Raw genomic sequence first — 9,311 nt, forward strand, 5'->3', positions numbered from 1 at the left:
CCGCGGCCCGCCAGCGCCGCCGCCACCGCCATGGCCGCCGCCAGCGCGCCTCCCGGGCGCCGCGGCTCAGGGGGCGGAAGGAGGCCGCCGGCCGCCCGCGCGCGTCAGCCCCGCCGCCCGCCCCGCTGCGGCGCCGGCCCCGGCCTCGGCTGGCCCAGCGCCCCGCGCCCCCGCCGGCCCTCAGCCCCCGCCGCCGGCCCTCAGCCGCCCGGTCCTCAGCCCCCGCCGCCCGGCCCTCAGCCCCGCCGCCCGGCCCTCAGCCCCCGCCGCCCGGTCCTCAGCCCCCGCCGCCCGGCCCTCAGCCCCGCCGCCCGGCCCTCAGCCCCCGCTGCCCGGCCCTCAGCCCCCGCCGCCCGGCCCTCAGCCCCCGCCCGCCCACCGCCCGCCTCAGCCTCAGCCGCCCGGCCCTCAGCCCCCGCTGCCCGGCCCTCAGCCGCTCCCGCCCCGCCGCCCGGCCCCGCGCCCCGCGCCGTCCTCCGGCCGCCGCCGCCGCCGCCGCCGCCACCCCACCTCCCGGCCCGCCGCAGCCCGGCGCGCTCCGCGGCCCCACCTCCCGCCGTCCCCTCAGCCCCCAGCCCCGCCCCGGCCCGCCGCCACTTGGCGCGCTCGCAGCCGCCCCCTCCCCGCGCCCCCGGCCCGGCCCCGCCGCGCGTCAGCCCTCTCCTCCCACCGCGCCCGCGCCGCCCCGCCCCCGCCCCGGGGTCCCCGCGGTCCCCGCGGTCCCCGCCGCCCCGCCCCAAGCCCTGGGCCCCCCGCCCCCTGCTCCCGAGGGTCTCCGCCGACACGCCCTCCGGCCAGGGGCCCGCCCCCCGCCCGGGGGTCCCCGCGTCCCCGCGTCCCCGCGTCCCCGCGCCGCCCGGAGCGCCCTGCGGCGGGGGGCTGTCGCGGCGCCGGCCCATTTCCTGGCGCTCGGCCGGGCCCCCGCCCCTCGGGCGCCTTTGTTCTCCGCGGCTCCCGAGCCACCTGCCGGGGGGCGGGCGCGCGCCAACGACGCCCCGGGCTCCCCCGGGAGGCTGGGGCGGGGCACCCCCGACGTCCGACGGTGTGGCCGGGCCGGGACCAGCCCGCGCGCGGGGAATGTGCGCGGAACGTGCTCCGTGCGGCCGCCCGCGACCCCCTGGGAGGCGGCCCGGCGCCCTCCCGACCCCCGCGGCCTCGGGCTGCTCGGCGCGGGCGGCCAGACCCCGCTCCTCAGGGCGCAGGGCGCAGGGCGCAGGACGCAGGACGCCGGTCGGCCGTGCGGGACACGACCTGAGGGCGCGAGTTCTGTTGGGACTGACTTCGTGGTCGTAGTTCCCAGACTCCTGCCGCCCACGCTAGGATTCGTCACGCGGGAGGAAGGGAGCCTGCGAGGACCCGGCCCCTCGCTGTGACAGGAGGCCGCGGCCCGACGTGACCTCTGGCCCCGAGGTGGCGGAGCGGGACGGCGGAGCGGGGCCTGGTCACCGCGGGCCGCGCGCCTTCCCTCGCGTGACTCCCGCTTACGCTCAGCCCGCGAACGTTCGCTCGGGCGGGGACGGGGACGGGGACGGGGACGGGGACGGGCGACCCCAAGGGGTAAAGCACCTACTTTGCGGCGCCCGCCCACCCGCTCCCGACGCCCCCTCGCCGCTCGCCGCTCGCCGCTCGCCGCTCGCGAAGGCCGCCTGCCCCTCGGCTTTCACTCACCTCCGTCAGAGCGGCCGCCCGTTTCCCTGCTCACGGGAGCCAACGGCCTGGACCCACCGAAAAGAAACCAACAACGATCGTCCTCGCTGATCAGGGCCCTCGCTCGGACTCCAGACGGAGCGCACCGCTACGCGTACCCGCGTGTTCGGGAAGAGACCGAAGGCGCGACGCGTCCTACGACGGAACATCTGCGTTCGCTCGTTGCCGGCGCCTTTCTCCCCCGCGCACTCGGTCTCCGGGTCGGACACGCGTCTGGACTCTTCGTTCCAAGCCACAAACCCTGGCGGAGCCCTTCAACGGCCACGGCAAGCCACGCCGCGCACTGCGGAGGCACCCGGCGGACACAGGCCCGGCCCGGGGCACCCGGCGGACACAGGCCCGGCCCGGGCACCCGCGGACACAGGCCCGGCCCGGGGCACCCCGCGGATACAGGCCCGGCCCGGGGCACCCGGCGGACACAGGCCCGGCCCGGGGCACCCCGCGGACACAGGCCCGGCCCGGGGCACCCCGCGGGTACAGGCCCGGCCCGGGGCACCCCGCGGGTACAGGCCCGGCCCGGGGGCACCCCGCGGGTACAGGCCCGGCCCGGGGCACCCCGCGGGTACAGGCCCGGCCCGGGGGCACCCCGCGGGTACAGGCCCGGCCCGGGGCACCCGGCGGACACAGGCCCGGCCCGGGCACCCGGCGGACACAGGCCCGGCCCGGGCACCCGGCGGACACAGGCCCGGCCCGGGGCACCCCGCGGGTACAGGCCCGGCCCGGGGCACCCCGCGGACACAGGCCCGGCCCGGGGCACCCCGCGGATACAGGCCCGGCCCGGGGCACCCCGCGGATACAGGCCCGGCCCAGGGGTCGCTTCAACGCCAAAAGAACAGGATGCGATTATACGTGTTCAGAGGCAGTGTAGGGGCGCCCGGGGGCTGGGCGGCTGAGCATCTGCCCTGGGCTCGGGCGTGATCCCGGGGTCCGGATAGAGCCCCGTGTCCACGTCAGGCTCCCTGTGAGGAGCCTGTTTCTCCTCCGGCCTCTGTCTCTGCCTCTCCGTGTCTCCCATGAATAAATAAATAAGATCTTTAAAAATAAAAAGGCAATTTAGGTGGGAAAAACTTACTTGCAAGTACATTCAGATTTTAAAGTTGACCTAGAACTGGAAAGTATCTTAAGAGACTGATAGGAAAATTACAGGTAAATGTACAACTGGAAGTGGAAAAAGGATTTCAAGCCTGAAAAAGACTGAGAGGTGGAAAAGTAGGAAGTATGATTAGGCACATCAGCTATTCCACTGTGGCTTGAGGATAGGGTAAATGAAGGCAGATTCCAGGAGTTGGGGGTGAGATATACAGGCTGGTGGTACGATGCAATGGGGAGAACAAAGATCAAGAGTTAGGATTTTGGGGGCTCCTGAGTGGCTCAGTCGCCTGAGCATCCAACTTGCTTGTTCGTTCTTTCTTTCTTTCTTTCTTTCTTTCTTTCTTTCTTTCTTTCTTTCTTTCTTTCTTTTTCTTTCAAGATCATATCCATTTATTCATGAGAGACACAGAGAGGCAGAGGGAGAAGGAAGCTTCCCGTGGGGACCCCAATGTGGGACTCAATCCTGGAACTCCAGGATGAGGCCCTGAGCCGAAGGCAGATACTCAACCACTAAGCCACCCAGGCGTCCCAGCTTCCAACTCTTGATCTCAGGATGGTGAGATGGAGCTCTGTGTAGGGCTCTGTACTCAGTGTGGCACCTGCTTAGGAGTCTCCCTCAGCCTCTGCTCCCCCCACCCCCCTCAACTCTCTCTTAAAAAAAAAAAAAGTTGAGATACTTGGGTGGCTCAGTGGTTGAGCATCTGCTTAGGTCGTGATCCCAGTCCAGGGATGGAGTCCCGCATTGGGTTCTCTGTGAGGAGCCTGCTTCTCCCTCTGCCTTTGTCTCTGCCTCTCTCCGTGTCTCTCATGAATAAATAAAGAAAATCTTTAAAAAATAAAAAAAGTTAGGATTATGATCAGTACCAACTATGCCACTTGATAGCCATGTGATCCATAATCGGTAAATTTTTAATCTCTGAAACTCCATTTCCTCGTTTGTAGGATTAAAATAACAATGTCCATCCGATTATTTCACAAATATTTTGTGGAAAGCTACTATGAAGTAAGAATTATGTTAGGTGATAGAAGGAAGAATCCATCAAGTACTACCTTACTACGTGCTAGGTTGGAAATGGGTAGGAAAGGAGCAGAACACTAAGTGGCAGCTATCGTAAACTGAGAGCATAGAGTGTTTCTAAAAGGGACTGGTCAACTACGTCAATTGAGAAGTTCAGTAAGATGAGGACAGAAAAATGTCTTTAGCAATCTGGGGGTAGTTAGCAAACTTGATCATTTTGAGGTGTTTCATAGGAATGGCAGCTTCAAAAGCTAGACTGAAGTCCCTCGAGGAGGGAATGAGAGGCCAGGATGTCAAGCGGTTTGTGCCAGGTACCAAGTACCGGAGAAGGAAGGTAGCTTGGGAGGTGGGTTGCTGTCTTTAGGGTGGGACACAGGTCAGGGAGCTTGAATGCTGAAGAGGGGGAGGCGAGGGGGATCATGGTGCAGGAACAGGGGGAGGCAGTTCTTGGAAGACCATGAACCGGTGCAGGCGCAGGGCAAATCCTTGACAGCAAGAAGCACCTTCCATCCACTGTGACAAGACAGAAAACTGAGCATGGCTGCAGGTGCAAGTAGGATTTGAGACTTGGTAGAGGAAGACTTGATTTTCCTCTGATACTTCTTTTCCTGAATGAAATAGGCGGTGAAACTACCCATGAGAAGTGAGGAGAGGAGGGGAATAAGGAGGTAGGAGTGGAGGTAGGAGGGCAAAGTTGCTAGGATGCCAAGCCGTTTGCCTGCTACAGATTTGTGGTGGACACCTCCAAGGGAAACCAGTTGGGCCGGTTCTTGCATGCTCTCGGTCAGATTTAGCTACTTGAATTCAGGCTATGAATATGCATTTCCTTCAGAAAGGGGTTTTCCCAGATGAGTAAGAGAGGGAAAGGAATTTGTGTGTGTGTGTGTGTGTGTAAGGTTTTATTTATTCATTCATGAGAGACACAGAGAGAGAGGCAGAGACCCAGGCAGAGGGAGAAGCAGGCTCCCTTCAGGGAGCCCGATGGGGACTCGATCCCAGGGTCACGACCTGAGCCGGAGGAAGGCCCTCAACCACTGAGCCAACCTGGGGTCCCAAATTTGCATATGTTATAAGGGAGCAATTATAACGATGGGCTCTTAAACAGCGGAGAAGGGAGTCATGGAGATTTCAGTGAGATTCTACAGGTGCTGAGCGCTAAGGACAGGAAATGATTGCATAAAAAGTAACCTGCTTGAGTCCAAGATTTCAGAGGTCACACTAATATTGATGATGGCAAAGTCTACAGGATGCACCAAGGAGTAGATGACCAAGGTGGACTAGAGGAAAATATCACCAGACGTGAGTTGGTCAAGGAATCAGGAAGCTAGAGTACAGACTTCCTAGTTTTCATGAGAGCACAGGACTGTAAAAATGTCACAGAAGCTGAAACCATACAAAGTGATCTTATTTATTTATTTATTTATTTATTTATTTATTTATTTATTTATTTACAAAGTGATCTTAATAGAGAAAAACTAATTGCCCAATCAATGACTTTACAAAAACTTTTGGTAAAACATTTACAACTACCTTACTGCCAATTATAAACGAGAATTTTTAAATTGTAAAACTAATATTTAGCACACTGTAATTTAAAACAAGAAACACCGAGATTTAGTGCTTTATTTCTTTGTAAAACGTTTACCAAGGGTAGTTTGAACAGCGTTTGCCTTTTCTGTGCCTTGATAAATTGTCATACTCCTTCCAACACTTTATGTTTTGCATTTTCAGTGTTGTAAAATATCTCCGAGTGTCTCTAAAGTGAAGTAACAATCAGTGCGGCTTCCTGGGGACATCTTTATCCTTTGTCACAACCACCTGCTCTAAGGGTTCTGTGCAATCCGGGTGGAGGTTTCCCAGCAGCACCCCGGGCCGGCGCAGCAGCTGAACCAGGGCGCAACGCTAACCAACTCTGTGGGCCTCCAAAAGGACGCAACCCGACTTAACTGCAGTAAAAGCTTGCTTTTCAGTCTCTCTGTAATTACAGCTTCCTTTTGACGGGACAACGTCAACACTTAGCCCAAATGCCAGCCGGACCCACTGGAATGTTATTATTATTAGAGTCTTCTATCCTGAGTGGAAGGAAGTCTTCACCACAGCAGTTTTCTGTTCCTAGAGCAGTTTAACCTAAAAGACAGTGATCCAGTGTTACCAGACTTAGATCTCATCCTCTCGGCTTTACTCATCACTTTCAAATTTCCTAATCAGGTCCAATTTCGTTTTCAGCCCCTCATTTCTTATTTCTTTGGATGCACTTTCAACTGTTTGGAAATGTTGTTAAACAAAATTCTAATGTAAAATGAAATTTTCTTTTGATGGTCCCCTTCTGTAAAACGTCCGTCATGTGGGTCTGTCACTGGGAGACAAGGAGGCACTGTGCTGTGGCCCGAAGCGCTGACTAGCTGGGGAGCAGTGACCAGTCCCTGACGGGCCTTGCGCGGGGGACCGGGATGCAGGTCGGCCACCTGCACCTGTGCTGCGCAGGCTGGGCACTGGCGGGAGGTCTGGGGGTTGTTCTTCCTCCGTCAGTGTCACTGCCGCAGGGTCATTGACATCTGCACCCGGCCGCTGGCGGGGTGGGGTTCCTTACCTGGACTGTGGCGATCAGAGTCGGGCGTCCCAGCACCAGGCCACAGGGGACTGCCTTACCGCAGGCCATCTGTGTGGACAGCGATGTCCCGCAGAGCGGGCTCGGGGCAGTGGAGAGGAGGGGGGACTCCCCCGCTCACATCCTCAAGGTAGAGAAGGAGCACGGTGGGCTGCGGGCAGCGGCGGTGCCGGCGGGGAGGCCGCGTGGGTAGCTCCCCCTGTCCCTGGCTCCCAGGCGTTAGGCCTGGATGGGAAGGCAGCTTTTGCTCCAGGGGCAACGGTGGGGCTGACCCCTCCCGGGCAGAGCCGCCAGGGTGGCCCGGCTGTGCCCTTCTGGAGCCCGGCCCCGCACCCTTACCTGGGCTCTCGGGCCTACCCGGCTTGCTGGGCCCTGGAGATGGGACGATGGCCGACGCCATCTGAGCCCTTGTCGCTGCCTCCAGGGCCGACAGAGCAGGCGGGAAGGAAGGTGGGGCGGTGGAGACCCGTGCATCACCACCGCCCGAGACACGATTTGCTTCTGTCCGTGAGTCCCCTTGACAAGTCATTTCTCCTCACGCTGGCCTTGGCCTTTTATCTATTTGTTTATAGTTTTGGGTTTTCTGTCTTCTCCTCCTTTGGAGGCTGCTCTGCACATGCCCTCCTGTCACACGGGTCTCCGCCTTGGGAGCAAGAGCAAGGCAGGCCCTAGTCAAGGGAAGACTCCAACCCCCACTGGAGTCCTGAGTTGTTCCCGGAGCCTGTTCGGAGGAGGCTGGAGAAGCCGACAGTGGGCAGTGGGGTCCGGTTGCGCTGCTCTCTGACCAGACCACGACCGATGCTCCGGCTGGGGTGCCGGGAGGGGTCTGGGGCTCGGGCTGCGGCCTGCTGCGGCCTGCTGTGGCCTCCTGCGGCCTCCTGCGGCCTGCTGTGGCCTCCTGCGGCCTGCCTGCTGTGGCCTCCTGCGGCCTGCTGTGGCCTCCTGCGGCCTCCTGCATCCTGCTGTGGCCTCCTGCGTCCTGCTGTGGCCTCCTGCGGCCTGCTGTGGCCTCCTGCGGCCTCCTGCATCCGCTGTGGCCTCCTGCGCCTGCTGTGGCCTCCTGCCCTGCTGTGGCCTGCCTGCTGGCCTCCTGCGTCCTGCTGTGGCCTCCTGCGGCCTGCTGTGGCCTCCTGCCCTGCTTGGCCTCCTGCGTCCTGCTGTGGCCTCCTGCGGCCTCCTGCTGTGGCCTCCTGCGTCCTGCTGTGGCCTCCTGCGTCCTGCTGCAGCCTCCTGCTGTGGCCTCCTGCGTCCTGCTGCGGCCTCCTGCAGCCTGCTGTGGCCTCCTGAGGCCTCCTGCGTCCTGCTGTGGCCTCCTGCGGCCTCCTGCTGTGGCCTCCTGCGTCCTGCTGTGGCCTCCTGCGTCGCTCGCTGCTGCGGCCCTCCCTCCTGCTGTGGCCTCCTGCGTCCTGCTGTGGCCTCCTGCATCCTGCTGCGGCCTCCTGCTGTGGCCTCCTGCGTCCTGCTGCGGCCTCCTGCAGCCTGCTGCCGGCGGCCCGGGCACAGGCCTGGCTAACCGTAGGGCCGCGCGACGGAAGGACAAAGGAGGGCAGCGGAGGCGGCCCGAGAGTGGAGGCCGAGCGGACGGCAGCAGAGCCGCGCACAGGCCCGGGGCCCCCGAGGAGTCGCACCCGACGGTGGGCAGAGGAGCCCAGCTCGGAAGGCCGCGGAGGAGAGCCGAGGCCGGGCCGGCGGGCACAGGACGGCCGCCCCGCCACGGTCCGCGGGAAGCCGAGGATCCCCAGGCTCTCGCGGCGACGCAAGCCCTTGGCGGCGGATGGAGCCCGCACGCGGCACCTCCCCGGATGCGGCGCCCCCGGGGGCGGCTCCACCCCGCCCCCCCCCCAGGAGGGCCCCGGGGGGCGTGGAGGGGCGGGGCTGCGGACGGGGAGGCGGTTAGTTGGTCGCGGGCGGGGAAGGGGGAGCGAGGGCAGAGCGGAGGGGACCCCGAGGCCCAGCGCAGGCGGCGGCAGGCACGGCGCGGCCGCGGGAAGGCCCGGGGCTCCAGGGAGGCCGCCGAGCGCCTGGTTGTTCATCACCCCCGTGAGTCACACCCTGGCCTCAGGAGGAAGGTAGGATCCCACTTTACAAACAGCCCCTGAGGCCGTGAGCTCTACCCCCAGGGAATCCGGCAAGTCAGGAAGGTCGCGCTTCCCCCGAGCACGGGCTTGTCATCCCTTCTGTGGGCCCGGTTCACGGCTGTGAACTCCCAAATTGAAGACAATTTAGGCGACGAAGATCATGTCTGCACTGTGTGGCCCAGAACTGCTAGTCCTGGATCACCCGACTCATTACGACACGTTAGTGAGAAGAACACTCTCCTCTACCTTTCAACCTCCCAGTGTTGGCTGTTTTTACCATCCTTTAAGCTGGACAAGGTTTTTCAAGTTCCAATTACGACCCTGAAAGTCACATGATCACAGGCTGGTCGCCTCCTCCAAGCCCACCCCCCCCTTCCCTGCTGGAAGAGCTCTGAAGGTGGGGTGTGCTCCTGCCACACGGCCCTGTGCTCCCAGGGGGATGCAGCCCCAGCCCCAAGGAGCCAACCATGACCCGTCTATTCATAGACAGGAACATGGTTAAATTATATCAAGTTAAACAAATGTATGTAAAAGTCTGGGGGAGAGAGGGAGAGGGACAGAAAAAACCTGGATCCTTGGCCAAATGCCTGGAAAATAAAATTTTCCTTTTTTTAAAAACTGGATTAGGTTTTTCAGTTCTTGCATCTAAAAAGAGCTTAACTGACAGATTAATGAAAAGAATGACCACACACTCTTAAGCATTTTGATTGGTTAGGAATGTGTTAAATACATGAATATCTTTCTTTCAAACTTGGTAATTTCTTTCCAAAGAATGCCTACAATGTATTAAAATACCATTCAAAAATAC

General features: G+C 61.5%; 1 protein-coding gene across 1 annotated transcript; it reads left to right on the plus strand.

The window, feature by feature from the left end:
- Positions 1–30: 30 nt before the first annotated feature.
- On the plus strand, positions 31–8,640 carry LOC129512439 (basic proline-rich protein-like). Its single transcript, XM_055329640.1, has 5 exons — positions 31–454; positions 799–1,369; positions 1,678–2,413; positions 7,214–8,465; positions 8,546–8,640. The coding sequence occupies exons 1-5, from the start codon at positions 31–33 to the stop codon at positions 8,638–8,640; spliced, it is 3,078 nt and encodes a 1,025-aa protein (XP_055185615.1).
- Positions 8,641–9,311: the final 671 nt, after the last annotated feature.

Source organism: Nyctereutes procyonoides, unplaced genomic scaffold (assembly GCF_905146905.1).
Source record: "Nyctereutes procyonoides isolate TBG_1078 unplaced genomic scaffold, NYPRO_anot_genome, whole genome shotgun sequence".
Lineage (NCBI taxonomy): Eukaryota > Metazoa > Chordata > Mammalia > Carnivora > Canidae > Nyctereutes > Nyctereutes procyonoides.